The 14,238-nt window shown below is 40.9% G+C and overlaps 1 protein-coding gene across 2 annotated transcripts; it reads left to right on the forward strand.

Moving 5' to 3' along the window:
* The first annotated feature begins 2,349 nt into the window (after nt 1-2,349).
* Nucleotides 2,350-13,392, forward strand: cep78 (centrosomal protein 78). Of its 2 annotated transcripts, none has more exons than XM_074637378.1 (16): nt 2,350-2,480; nt 3,640-3,908; nt 4,087-4,262; nt 4,563-4,635; nt 4,733-4,836; nt 5,001-5,175; nt 5,309-5,422; nt 5,790-5,854; nt 5,983-6,085; nt 7,055-7,169; nt 7,358-7,400; nt 7,531-7,698; nt 7,858-7,935; nt 8,349-8,530; nt 11,026-11,188; nt 12,093-13,392. In XM_074637378.1, the coding sequence occupies exons 2-16, from the start codon at nt 3,647-3,649 to the stop codon at nt 12,651-12,653; spliced, it is 2,382 nt and encodes a 793-aa protein (XP_074493479.1). In that variant the 5' UTR covers nt 2,350-2,480; nt 3,640-3,646; the 3' UTR covers nt 12,654-13,392. The 2 variants fall into 2 exon arrangements, with proteins under 2 accessions (XP_074493479.1, XP_074493478.1); XM_074637377.1 differs by having other exon boundaries at nt 2,388-2,526.
* Nucleotides 13,393-14,238: the final 846 nt, after the last annotated feature.

A 14,238-nucleotide genomic window follows, 5' to 3' on the forward strand; every position in this document is an offset into this window, starting at 1 on the left:
TGGCATCAAAGACAGTTCAGAAGGAGCAAAACAGATCAAAGAAGCAGTACGACAGGAAGGCGTATGGAGTGGAACTACAGCCAGGGTGTAGAGTGTTAGTGCGGAACTTCAGGGACAGAGGGGGACCTGGCAAGCTCAGATCTTACTGGGAGGAGCAAGTCCACATTGTAACTGAGAGGAAGCACAAGGACAGTCCTGTCTACGTCGTGCAACCTGAAAGAGGCCCAGGAAAGACAAGAGTCCTGCACAGGAACCTGTTACTGCCCTGCGACTTTCTGCCTGTGGAAGAAGATAAGCAGGAGAAAAAGAAAATGGACAAGAGAAAACTGAACACAAATGAGAGGAGTAAAAGGCAAGCAAAGCAGACAGAGAAAGATCTCGACAGTGGTTCAGAGGATGAAAGTAACTGGAGATTCATCACCACACGACCAGCAGAGCCATTCAAACAGGTCAGAAGCCAGCTGAGAGTGGAAGCAGAGGAATTCCAGCCACCACCAGCTGACAGGGAACTGGAGCAAGGCCGTGAGGAAGATGAGTGTCCAGAGGAGAGTGTTGAAGACAGGATGGAACCAGACGTGGAGGATGGAGAAACGGCGGAGGCTGAGCAAGAAACGTCCTCTGAGGAAGCAGATGAGATGGACTCTGAGCAGGTGTCATCATCTGATGAAGCAGATGAGATGGACTCTGAGCAGGTGTCAGCATCTGATGAAGCAGACGAGAGGGGCCCTGAGCCGCAGTCATCTTCCACGAGAAAGTATCCTTTTCGACAAAGAAACCCACCCAAAACACTTACATACAACACATTAGGTCAACCATCAGTCACACACGGACATAAGTGATGTTTACAGCTAAAAGTAGACATAAGTCCATAGTCACATGTTGAGTTCATTGTTGTGACAGTTAAACAAGAAAGAGTTCATAATTACACATTAGTCTTAAGTAAAAATTTAAAATTCATGCAGTATTGTACATCGATTCATATTAAGTAGAGTACCAGAATCCAGACCACTGACACATTGTAGAAAACTGGACATATGTGAGGCATACAGTAGTACATGTGAGTCTGTGTAATGGGTTATGGGGTAGAAATTGGGTCAAAACCTTTCAGCATGAGATACATAGCCCGCAAGAGTAGCGGAGTAGCACTTCAGATATCACTTGGCCAGTGGTGTCTGTGGCTGTCACGTGACATAAAGAGGGAGATAGATGTCATGTCAAAGACTGTTGTGTACAGAGAGTATCCCAAAGACTGACTTCCGTTTTACCTACCGCTATAACTCACCAGTTGAAGACACAAGTTTTCTGGGAAATCTTTAATGTCGAGACGACATTCATTTTGGAGGGGAGAGTGTGGGACCCACAGTAATGTTAGATATAGTGATGGACACTGGACACCCCCCATTCTCATTCTCATGTATATGTTATGTATTGTTTTATTTTTAATCTGATATGTGTATGTGCACTAGCAACTAATATTCTGGTAGGATTATCTGTGGTTATAAAGAGTAAAAGTCATACAGGCACTTCGGGCAGCTAAGGGGTCCTTGGGTGAGATGCAGGAGCGCGAAAGCGTCATTCAGCAGACGTATCGGCAGAATGTAGCCGCGCAATGCTAATGTGCTGTGTTTCTGTGTTTCCAGGTGAGCTAAAGTAGTTAAAAGATGTATAAAAGTAGCGACACAGATGTATAAAGAATGTGTATGAATAAGGGACCAGCGGTAATGTAAACATGAGGTTTATAACGGAGTGTTGCAAGCTGTGAGAAGTATGTTGTGTGTAAAAGTGTTAGCCGTTTGCTAATGAGGACATTTATAGTGTAGCCAACCGGGGCCTGCTAGGATATGAGTTGTGAGTGTACAGAACATGGTCAGTGTGAATGTGTTTTGAAGATTATACAGGAAGCAGACATGTTATGTTTATTGTGTGTTCATAGCCAATGTGAATGTTTATGGTATGCGTCATTCAGCAGACGTATCGGCAGAATGTAGCCGCGCAATGCTAATGTGCTGTGTTTCTGTGTTTCCAGAGAAGAAGTAAAGATTTATTTTAAACTCATGCACGCCTGGAAGTCACTTTGTGTCCAAGTGTGCAACATAAAGCACTTTGAATTGCCCTGTTGCTGAAATGTGCTCTACAAATGAAGCTGCCTTGCCTTGCCTTGCCTTGCCTTAAGATACTACATATCTCCATCAGATTAATATTCTAACTAATGCCTGTGCTGTTTGAATTAATTATGGTTTGTATTTAGCATATGCAATCTATTGTACACTTTCTTATCATCCATAAATACATTTGAATGAGTTTTAGACAGCATATGGAGCCTTCCCCCTGCCTGCCCCTGTGTGTCCGCTCCGCTAGGGGGCAGCAGTGGTGTGATGGACGCAGTGAGGACTCAGTGAGGAAGAGCAGTGGGACACAACAGCGCCACTTTTGAGCGCTCGTCCACGTCGTCAACAATAACAAGTTTACTGCAGACAGTGGTAAGAACAATGCCACGAAGATAGAGCCTTCAGTTACATGTGGAAGGTATATTATATTGCTTTAGTTTGATTAAATGTTGTTTAATAACGTATGAAAGGTACAGCTGAACACATGACCGTTAACGGCTCGTTAGCAGCAGCAGAGTCTAGCTGACACTCTCCTTCACTGGCAACCGTTGCTAGGAGCTTAGCTTGCTAACGCCACTGGCTGAGCTACAGCTAACCAACTACTACACTGTACATACCTAACTATCTATTAAAGGTCCTATATCGTGCTTATTTTCAGGTTCATACTTGTATTTTGTGTTTCTACTAGAACATGTTTACATGCTGTAATGTTCAAAAAAACTTTATTTTTCCCATACTGTCAGCCTGAATATGCCTGTATTTACCCTCTGTCTGAAACGCTCCGTTTCAGTGCCATTCGACGGAATTGCAACAGGATTGCGTTACTAGGCAACAGCTTGAGTCCATGTGTAACTCCTGTCAGCTGATGACATTCACATACTCTGCAACCAGGAATAAACTCTAAACACATTTAGAATTTTTATGTTTAGAACTGCGTAAAGGGTCTAAATATTGTATATTTGTGACATCACAAATGGACAGAAATCCTGACAGCTTGTTTCAAATGCAAAGTTTCTGAATACGTGGTGTGTGTATTTCCCTAAGCGTTTCGATACTTTCACAGTACTTACATAGGACTTAAGCCTGCTTTATAATAAAACAACATGAAAATCTCACTTTTTTATAATATGTCCCCTTTAAGTCACTGTAAGGTTTAACGTTGACGTGGTGTTACACTGAAATCTGTGACCTGTTATTATCTTTAACGGGAGGTCAGCTATGGAAGGATAAGTTGGATAAGTTGACCAAGTAGTGACAGGAGAGGTGTAGATAGACCTATTCACTACTGGCCATCAGTTTCTGAGAACAGAGCTATCAAAACCTATTTATTCCTACCATTTTAGGTAACACCTATCAAACTGTGGCACCCTACCTCTATATGGGGACAGCATAGATATCATGTTTCAATACAGTTTTTCCATCAGCACCAGAGGAGTCCATAACATCTCATGGCATTATTAACCCTGAATTATTCTGACTAGTGAAAAGGTTGCTTAAAGACTTTTTTAAAAATATATATTTGTTCCTATAGATCAAAGATGGTTCAAGACAATGCTCACATTCGGCGGCAGGGTGCCCAGGACTTTATGGCATACTATGACTTTGCCTGTGCCAGACAGGACTCAATCCCTCTCCCTGCTGTGAAGATGAACCTCAACAAAGGGATGCTAGACTTCAGTGGAGACAGGGTCAAACTCACAGACTGGCCACCCATTATCAACTCCATCTGCATCAACAAACACCTGCACCACATTGCAATAAGTAGCCCATACCAAGCTAGTCTGGCTTCTGGAGATGCAGGTAAGACCAAAAATAAACCTGTAACAGTGAGGAAAAAAGTTTAAACAAAAAATGTATAACTTCTTAATTACTTATGTTATTGAAACAAGTACAGGGTGAGTTCAATTAGAAGCCTTGAAACTTGAATAATAACCAATTTTGCATACAAACGCTAATCATATATCACCACCAATTTCAGATAGAAGGTACTATAAGTCTAGCTTCAGGAAGAGGATCCCAGCCATTCGCTCTAAGGACATGACATTTAAGTTGTGCAAGGCCCTGAGAGAGTGTCTGACTGTCTCTTCCAACCTCAAGACTCTGCAGCTTAATGGACTTCCACTGAGGGAGAGGGACCTCATCACCTTGACTAAGGTAGCCTGAGAATATGATTTGCAGTGTAAACAGTGAACTTTAAACCATTTTATTATTGTTTGCTTACTTATTTAGAGAGACTGGCACAGAATCATAAGCTCATTCGCATTTACTCCCAACTTTTCTCTTCACTCTAATACCGGGGGCAATTTCTGAGCTGTGAGTGTTGAGAAATAGCCCTGTTTACTGTAATGCTAATCCAGGTGGATAAAACCTGGATGAATATTGATTCGAGCAGCTGCTCTGTTCAAGAGTGAAAATTGGTAAAAACTAATAATACATGTTTTGTTTTCATTCCAGGGTTTATCAAAAAGTGCTTCCTTGGAAAACCTATCTCTGGCTAACTGTCCGATCTCTGATGAGGGTTTAGAGGGTATGTATATTCACAGTATTATTGTTCAGAAAGCCTGCACAGGAGTGTACTGTATGTGCAGCATGTTGTCTTTGTAACTTCCATTTTCATGTTTCAGTCATTTGCCAAAGTGGGAAGTATTCTACAAGCATCAGGACGGTAGATTTTACAGGATGCAATCTTACCTGGAGAGGGGCAGAGCATATGGCCAGCATCATCAAGGTGTAATATGTAATTTTTAAGACTTTACCTACCATACTATTTTTAATGTGTTTACTGTGGTGATTAATTAATCAGTCATTTTAAACTCAGAACCTTTTTCAAAAATGACTTGTATTAAAAAAAAATACATATTTGTATAAGAATGCTTTTATCTTTTTTCTCAGCATCAGGGAATGCAGAGGCACGGTACAGCATGGGCAGAGTCTCTGAGGTATAGGCAGCCACAGTTTGAGGGAATGGGAGGTCTCCGCCGTGTCACCCTGAACTGTAACACTTTGATTGGGGACCGGGGTGCTTCTGCTCTAGCGCATGAGCTGACAGAGGACCTCTGGGTTAAAGGTTAGTAGGTGTGTTTGAGTTTGAAAGAAATACAATGAGACAAAGCAAAGTTTGTTTGTTTTTGTTGCTGTTTTCCTTTTTGAAGGAATTTTGCTCAGGTTTTTCTGTTTCTGTTTTGTGATTTGTTGAACAGCTGTGGACCTACAGAGGTGCGGCCTGTCCAACGAAGGAGCTCGTCGTTTGCTGGAAGCCTTGAAAACTAATTCTGCTCTTTGTGTACTGGATATTCGTAGTAACCCTTTAATTGGTAAGAAGCTCCCTCAATCAAAGTCATAACATTTTCTAGATTTTTTTCACACTGCACAGAACTTTGGCCAATATGATAAATTATTGGTATGTTGTTGTTAGTTCCACACAGCACTTTTGAATTGTGGGTGTAATAAGCATTGAAGCCTCTAGGCGCAGCTAGTGCACTGTTTTTTTCAGATTTTTGTATCGCTGTGTCCCAGTTCTAAGTAAGTTTTGAGAATGTACTGCTTTCACTCCAGGAAAATGCCATAATAGCTCTATAATACTTTAATTACTTTAACACTGTAATTGTTCAGAAACATCTCTGAAAAAACGTAGATCTCCGGAAAAATATTTTTCCTTGAATGATTTTTTTTTCTTTACAGACAAAGTCCTAATTAAAACTATACTAGAGAAGGTCCTGATGAATGCTGATAAACAGTCACCAGAGGTGAGTGTCTGGAGCTAATGTCATCATTCAAAGTCTAAATGAATGAGAGGTGTATTTGCATGCCTGCTTCATATTTGTTACAAAGTTGTGCCCATGGCTTCTTGTATCTTCCTTATGTTACACTGCAGTACTGCTGGATCAAGCCTGCAGCCTCAGAGCCACAGAGAGCTTCTGGTCCAAAGAGACGAGCACTACCCAGCATAGTCAGAGGAAAAACGACATTTAGGATAGGTATGTGTACTGTATAACTTTGTTTTTTCTTGTTTCTCACGATGCTACATCAATTAAAGACACCTGTCCGTGATTTCAAACTGCTGAGGTCATTGTATCCCTACTCAGACAAAACATATTTGTATAGTTTGTATATTTATATATTTTTTCTTTTGTTAACATAGGGAAAGGTTTTACCTCGGCACTTCACCAGGCTCATAAAAATATCTAGTGTTGTGTCTGTAAGTTCATTTTCCCGTACTGACCTGAACTGTTTAAGTCGCTATCTTCAAACAATTTCAGATTTTCAGACTCCCAAACTGCCGATTTGGCATTTAGACGTAGTTGAAATGCACATCTGCAAGTCTCCATCCTGTGCAAAAGCGAGCACCACCTTCAGTGTTGAGTCTGTTTGAGATAGCGTCCATTATCTCATACTCATATTGTCTCTTTCTGACTTCTCACCTTTTGGCTTTTAAGTCATCTGGAGACATGGTAAGAACTTCATCCTGTTGCCACTTTGTTGCTGCAGACAGCTCTGCTGACCGCTGCAAAAAAGTGTTTGATGTGGTTTAGATGTCTTCAATAGAATGTGAAAAATGTTTTTACCAACAAGTCTACCTTTTATTTACATGACAACATTCTGTAGATCCTACCTCACGCCAAAGTCAACAATTTTAAATACTTTTGGTCTGGATACCGTGTAGTAAATATCAAAAGCAAAAGATGAAGAGTGCCATGCTCTCTAATAACCGATACAGTACCTAATTTCAGCTGGACTCGTCAGCCTTTATTCTCTTTTGCTTGTGATGTTTAAAACCCGCTTTTTTTTAGATGTAAAGCACCTCATGGATCCGCACAGTACATCACTCCCTTACTACCAGAGTCTGTGGGCCCAATAGCCAATGCTCCCAGAATAAATCCCTGTGAAGCTAAAAGCTCTCCGTTCGTGAATTTCCAGTTCTTTACATGGTTCTGTTTCTGGTGCAGCCCCTCGTAAAGGAACATCTGCAGGACGGAGTTCAGGCGCTGCTCAGACGCAGAAGCCCTATTCCAGCTCCCGTTATGTGCCTTGGCGTGCTGCTGCACGAGCTGAACGCCAGAGGTGAGGAGATTTACTATTAGTTAAAAAAAAAAGATTTATAAATTGAAAACATCCTATTTGCTATTTTAAAACATTGATAGAACAGTTTTTGGCTACATTTACAGAACATGTATCCTCAACATGTCACAGTTTTATGTCACACAGTGAATCAAAGGCTAATATAATGTTGATGGATGCATTTTTTGCAGAGGTATGCCTCCTGGAGTTTGTGTGATAGATCAAAGCTTTCAGGTGAGTTTCCTTTTGATTATGTACAGTGTATTACTGTAGACATGACTGGAAATTTAAAATGGATCAGAACCCTGTCAAGTATAGTCCAACTGTATTTTCATTGTGTGTTGAAATGTATGGTTTTCATTAGGGTGCAGCTACGGTGAAGGTTACTGTTGAGTCGGATTCAGAGGCAGAGGAGGATGAGGATGAGGATGAGGATGAGGAAGAGGAAGAAGTGGTGGTGGAAGTGGAGCAGAAACCATCTTCGCCTCGTCTCCAGGACAGGATCACTGGACGGAAGTTTGAACATATGCAGGTTAGTCACATCAGGCTGGTTACCAACCTGTAGACAGGACAAAGGCCAAGCTTTTGGACTTGATCAGTTTACTTTACTAATTGGAGCGTGCTGTGTGTTTGTGTGTGTGTATGTGTGTGTTTTTGTGTGTTTTTGTGTGTTCTTATGCATGCCCTGCAGATGGAGCTAAAAGAGTGTCGTCTGAGGCTGGCAGAGGAGCGCAGAGCCAGACTGAAAGCTGAGTCAAGGCTCATGGAGGTAGTGATAATCTCAAAAAATACTAACATATGAGTTTGCTTGTAATCAAATTTTCTTCTGTTTTCCTCTACCGCAACTGTTTTGGGCAACAGTCACCGGTTTGCATTGTCTTGCAGTCTGTGGACATTGTTATAGCCTTAGTTTTAGAGATCTTGTCAGTGCCAAACTTGATGTTATGACACAGCGGGATCTTTATTCCACGCTAACATTATATAGCTTGAGGGTCAGTCAGCCACACTGAAATTGATAATTATGGTCATTATAACTCTAAATGAAGTGTTTATTGTTCAGTCTGAAATGTTGTCATGTCTCAAAACCAAGGTTACAGTACTGTATTATGTTCATATAAATGGTTTTGTAAATGAACTAATAAGAGACTTGCTTCAAGATGTCTTTTTCTCATTTCTATTCAGTATGAGTTGGAGAACGCCCGTCTTCGTGACACCAACCTGTCCCTGTCGGAGGCGCTCGCAGCCACCGGCTCTGCATCAGCACCAGCTGCTCTCAGTGCTCTCGAAGACGAAGCCGTCCTCGAGAGCATTGAGAGCTCGTTTACCAAGTTCCACGCTTTCCTGGATCTCCTCAAGGACGCTGGGTGGGTTTTCTTAAAACTGGCCAGTGCAACATTTCTCTTCGTGCCAATTTGGTTCTGGGTCTAGGCGGTTTAAACAATGACTCATAATGAAACTGAACAGCTTTCAGTTTCATTATGCATCTCTGGTCATTCCGGAGTTTCCTTCTGACAGAATCCCCATAGAAAGTTGTTTTGATTTCTTTTAACTCTCAATGTTTCCCCTCGTCATGTGTTCCTTTACCTAATCTTATTTTCAGCGTGTTCATTTTTGGGCCACAATATTTGTTATCAATCAATCTATTTATTATTTTTTCAGTTAACCCCCTGAGACGCGCGATCCCAACTGACTTTACTGTCTTTCAGAGGCTTTCGCAGGTTCAGTTCTAGGGCTAGAGTGAAGACACATATATCATATGAAACCAGAAAACCCAAGAAATCCATTGGTACCAACCCTGTCATGCTACCATGGAGGCGAGGAAAAACTGGCATGGCCATTTTCAAAGGGGTCCCTTGACCTCTGACCTCAAGATATATAAATGAAAATGGGTTCTATGGGTACCCACGAGTCTCCCATTTACAGACATGCCCACTTTATGATAATCACATGCAGTTTGGGCCAAAAACCATGCAGTCCAATGAGCCCAACTGTATTCATGTGTGATGATGTTAGTCCCCATAGCAGCCATGTCATTGTAGTGAGACCATTTTTTTTTTTACTTGACCCCACTGTATAAAATGACCTGTGGTGACCTCTATGATAATCACAGCCTCATGAAACTTTATAACCACTAAGTAGAGACCTAGAGCATTCAGAGGATGGATGGCTTTCCTAGCTAGATTGACAATAAGGGGGTTTGTGAGCAGTTAACACAACAGAAGCGCTCGCCATCTTCGCCTAAAAATGCAATTCTTGCAGAATTCTCAAAATGTCAAAAGTTTTTTATGCCAAATCACAGCATGGCTTTTTCTATGGTGTTCCTCAAGGTCTTGGTGTCTTAATGTGGTTGTTTGGAGGGATTATTGATCATTTTATCAATTTTCAAGTGGTAAATTTTTTTTAAATTTAGCTCTAAATCTCTGTAACAAATGGTGTCAACCCAAAAATTGCTGCAACAACTTATGAGACATAATGGAGCATGGGAATGACCATCGTATACTTAGATCATAATGTTCTAAACCATTATACACTTTTACAATTCATTTAAAATAATTCATTCATTCATTCATGTTTATTTCTGATTTATGACTAGAACAACTTGACACACAGTGCTGAGCAACAACTCAAATTAATCTTCAGGTTCCCAGCTTTCAGATGATGTCACTTCTCTGTGACATCTACTGCTGACCTGCTATCTCCCCTTAAAGAACACCTGTAACCCCCTAAAAAACACAAAACCGGTTTATTTTTGTTTCTTTATTAATCAACTTATCAATTTAGTTGAAATGTTTTTGATGGTGCAACAATAGATGTATTTTGTAATATTCACTCCAAACTAGTGCTGAGTGATATACTGCAGAAAAAGAAGACATTCTGATATTGATACATCATGAAAACCACATCAACTTGTGTAGATGATGTACATCATACTGGACTATGTGACAATCAGAAGTCAAAGTTGAACCACTGAGTATTTTAAGGCCCTTTTGAGTAATCATAACGATGACTCATGGGACTGAGGGTAACTGGCAGGAGACAGCGTCACATTTACCGTAGATGTGGTGCTGGATTTCTGTTTCGTTCTGAGATGCCCTTTTAATAACACAGGTCTATTTGTTCTGGTCCTGTTGGCTTCCTTTGTTTACAAACCTGGGGCTGAGCCCAGTTCAGAAGAGAGCTTTCTTTGATTTCTTTGAGCCTTTTATTTTTCCTCATAAATTCCTGATCTGCTTTTGATCTAAATGTCTTTGATTGTTTACCTTGATTCATCCTCAAGGGCCACTAAAGGATGCTGAGTAGTTGAGTTAGAATCTCCCCAGTGTGATTCATTGCCGGGTTTCCTGCATTGATAAAAACACCTGACAGTTGCTTCTTATTTTTTAAGTTAAAAATTCACCTTTTATTCTCGTTCATTCCTCATTTTTCCATTATTTTATCTTTTTACACAGTGGAAAGTATCAAAGCAGTATCCTTACAGCTTTGCCCTTTACTCTGCCTCACTCACTTTCTCCATCATTACTGTGTTCTGGCTATTTTTTGTTAAAAGAGGGGACCCACACAACAGAGAATCCTTGTATTAGTAAAATATTGTTTTAAAATACTTGAATTTGACGGTATGAGCAAGCCATACAGCAGGTGCAAAGATGCTCTTCAAGTAATTAATCTTAATGAATGTGGCATCACAGTGGCATTTTATGTACATTTGTTGTGGGAAAAGGTAACCTGTGTGTAAAGTAGCATTTGTCAACTTTTACTAATTCACTCTCATTATTTCGGCGAACGCTTCAGTCGTGCATTAATGAAATGCGTGCACCCTTTACTTTAACTTTGATTGATTTCATCTCTCTTTTTTTCGTAGCCTCGGTCAGCTAGCTTCAATGGCTGGAATTGACAAGTCAGATTTCCCCCCTCCGGGAAGACCTCAGCTCTCCTCTACAGTGGGACCGTGTTTGGATGCTGCAGCATCACTGAGTAAAGTGGAGTATCGGGATGTTCAGGCAAAGACTGATGCTTTTTCTTTGGTAAGGGAATGCAAAGCAAGAGGATTTCAGTATCATGTTTGCATGTAGTTTTAAAACAGTGAAGCAGCGAGTCTACTTGACCATAGGAGACCAAACATCTACGCAAATATTGTGTTTCGGTTGAAAGATGAATTGTTTAACAACACCACAGACTTGCCCTCTGCAAAGAGGAACTGTGTCCCCTAAACAAGTCTGAGCTGTAACACTGCTGAACCGCTGTATTACCATACCACTAAGTTCTCTTTCATAGCACTCCACAAGTGCATGTCACTTATGTCACTCATGACAAATAACCTTTGTTATTAACCTAAGCCAACCTCCAGTGCCGAGAAATGATGTGGAAGGGCTAAAAACTGCACATCTTCAAATGGCCACTTAAGGCCGGCTCCAACAGTGAGTCAATCCCCATAGACCCCCATGTTAGAACGCCCAACTTTACAGCAGAAGTAAACGTGTTTACAGACTGGTACAAAAAACAGTTTTGGTATTGATGGCTAATTTGCCCGTTCATGACAACTGTACAGGGGTTGAATTTTCATACAACTCAACCGTTTATATTATGTTAAGGCTTAAAGATCGGCATAATTAAGGGCACGGCCATGGGTGCTGTACCGGGTCGCTAGCTGCTAGCTGTCTGTCAAGATGGCGACGGCCAGAGCCACCCACTTTGAGCTTCACATCGGCTCTTTAGAAACATATGGGTGACGTCACGGAGACTAGTCCATATTTTATACAGTCTATGGTGTTATCCTGTCTTCTGTTGATTTCTTATAGATCCTATTAAGTGTCTGTCTTTGGTAGTAGCATTAGATTCAAAGCCTGTATCCCAGTAATAACTTGAAAAGGTTCTTTTAATAATTAGTTACTTGATTTTTCTCATCAAACCTCCAATTTTTGTCTGTAGGTAGGCCGCGTCCTGCCAGCTGACACCACCGCTCCCAGATCTTCTTCCTCTATCAGGGAGGTTTTGCGTGAAGACCGGCTACTAGATGTGACCTTCCATCAGGCCTCTGGCCCTGCAGCACACCCCGGCGTTGGTGGAGAAGAGGAACCAGATAAATATTCAAAGCCCGACACCCAGCATGACTCAGGTTCTGAGCACAGTTTCCGTAGCCAAAAATCCTTGGATAAGCTTTCCTTTGGTAAAACTTTTCAGACTCAGTCAAGCCAACCCAAGAGCAACAACAGCAACTCTCTCAGAAGCAACGGCTCCCATGGATACAGCTATGCTCACAGTCATTCTTCCCATAGCAACGGGTCTCATGGGGGATTATCTGTTAGATCAAGTGTTAGTGAAGTCATCAGTGACAGGGCAGACTCTGTGGGATCTGTAAGGTCAAGGAACAGGGCAAAGGGAAGGCTAGTTACAGTAGGTCAGTCGGGGTCAGAGGGGAGAGCCTCTCCGGGGAGGCAGATCAGGTCTCTGGGCGGTCTGGGGGGGCAGTCAGATGATGAATCCTTCTGAAACATGAAAAGCTCTGCCTCTCTGTGCCTTCTCCCTCTGTTACTTCTTATGTATGATGTAGATTTATACTTCTCTTTTTTAAGTTTAATTTTAAAATAATTAATTAATTTTAAATCTTTGGAAGAAGCAAGACCAGAAGTCCAAATAGTCGTTATAGATTGAGACAAATGTGTCAAAAAAGCAATGCAATGTATATTTTTGTATTTACATTTTACCTTCTTTTTTTTTTTTTTGCAGACACATTTTGCACTTGGTGATATGTAGAGTAAAACAGTTTAATTCAGTAAGGCGTAATAGTAGATATTTGGATTTCCAAGCTAACCCCACCTCAATCAAGTCTCAATTCAAATATGCAAATCAATTTCTTCCCATTGTGATGTTGTTTCATGTGGGAATGCATCAAGAGGAAAATAATCATTTGATTCTATCAGTTTAAAAAAATAACTGCTTGTTTCATATGTACTGTTACTCTTTTACGGCTGTTTTACACAATTTCTTTTTTTAGAGTTTTTTGATAGATGTCTAATTTGTCCATTTAAAAAGAATCTATGATGTAGAATTGCATCATTAGTTGTTCTTGTTAGGATACTCTACATTTCCCCTAAAATGTATATTTTTAAATAAACGTGTTGGCAGTTTCAAAATGTGTTTCTGAGCATCTAAATTCAAAAAGGTGTCTACTGCCACTCCAAAGTCGGAAATATTAAAAATGCACCGCCATAGTGCATTATGAAACTGGTATTTCCCTAATTTTTTAGGGAGGGGAGTTTTTTTTATATCTCCTAATATACCCTGTTTATGTCATTAACAGGTGCAACACAGAACTAATACTGAAGTAAATGTAAACAGATGAAATCAATGTGTTGTGACATGAACCCTGAAAGTCAGTGTTTATCCTCATTCCTACATGTGTTGCTAGCAGTTCCCCGTTCCCACTGTTAACTTGTCCATCCCATACACCATGTCAGCGTGTGAAATTGTGCCAGGAAACGTTTTGGACCTGTGTCCTCTAGCTTTCAGGATGCAGCAACCTTTTTTTTGTGGAAAATGTACATCAGCCCTCCCTTTTACAGGACCAAAATCTGTCCACTGCATTTAGTTGTTTACGGTCTCTTTCGGTGCTGTGTCCCGAGAGACGAAGAAATGGGACCAAAGCATGATTTTTGTGGGTTAGAGTAGGACACCGTGTTCTTTTGGAGTATGCCTGCTTGTCCATAACAAGTGTGCACCAAACACCAGTAAAAGCCAAAAAGCCTTGCGGTTGTCTTTTGTGGTACTTTTTTTCCCTCAGACGCCTGTTTTGCAAATAACGTTCTGATATTTTAGAGACTGATGAGAGATTTGTAGTACAAAGATAGTTTTTAGTTTTTGTCACATCTCTCCTTCGATGTGCTTTTGTTTACGTGTTGTTTTTGTACAACTGCCAGTAACATAATGGGAAAGAACAAAGATGAAGAAGCAGCCAGTGGTTGGGCTGTGGTGTCCATGGACAGTGTGTGATGGCCATCTGTGAAGTGTGAAGGCATGATAAGAAACAACTTCCCTAATGCACAGTAGCAAGTCACTGTGGCTAGGCCTGACCTTT

This window comes from Sebastes fasciatus, chromosome 6 (assembly GCF_043250625.1).
Source record: "Sebastes fasciatus isolate fSebFas1 chromosome 6, fSebFas1.pri, whole genome shotgun sequence".
Lineage (NCBI taxonomy): Eukaryota > Metazoa > Chordata > Actinopteri > Perciformes > Sebastidae > Sebastes > Sebastes fasciatus.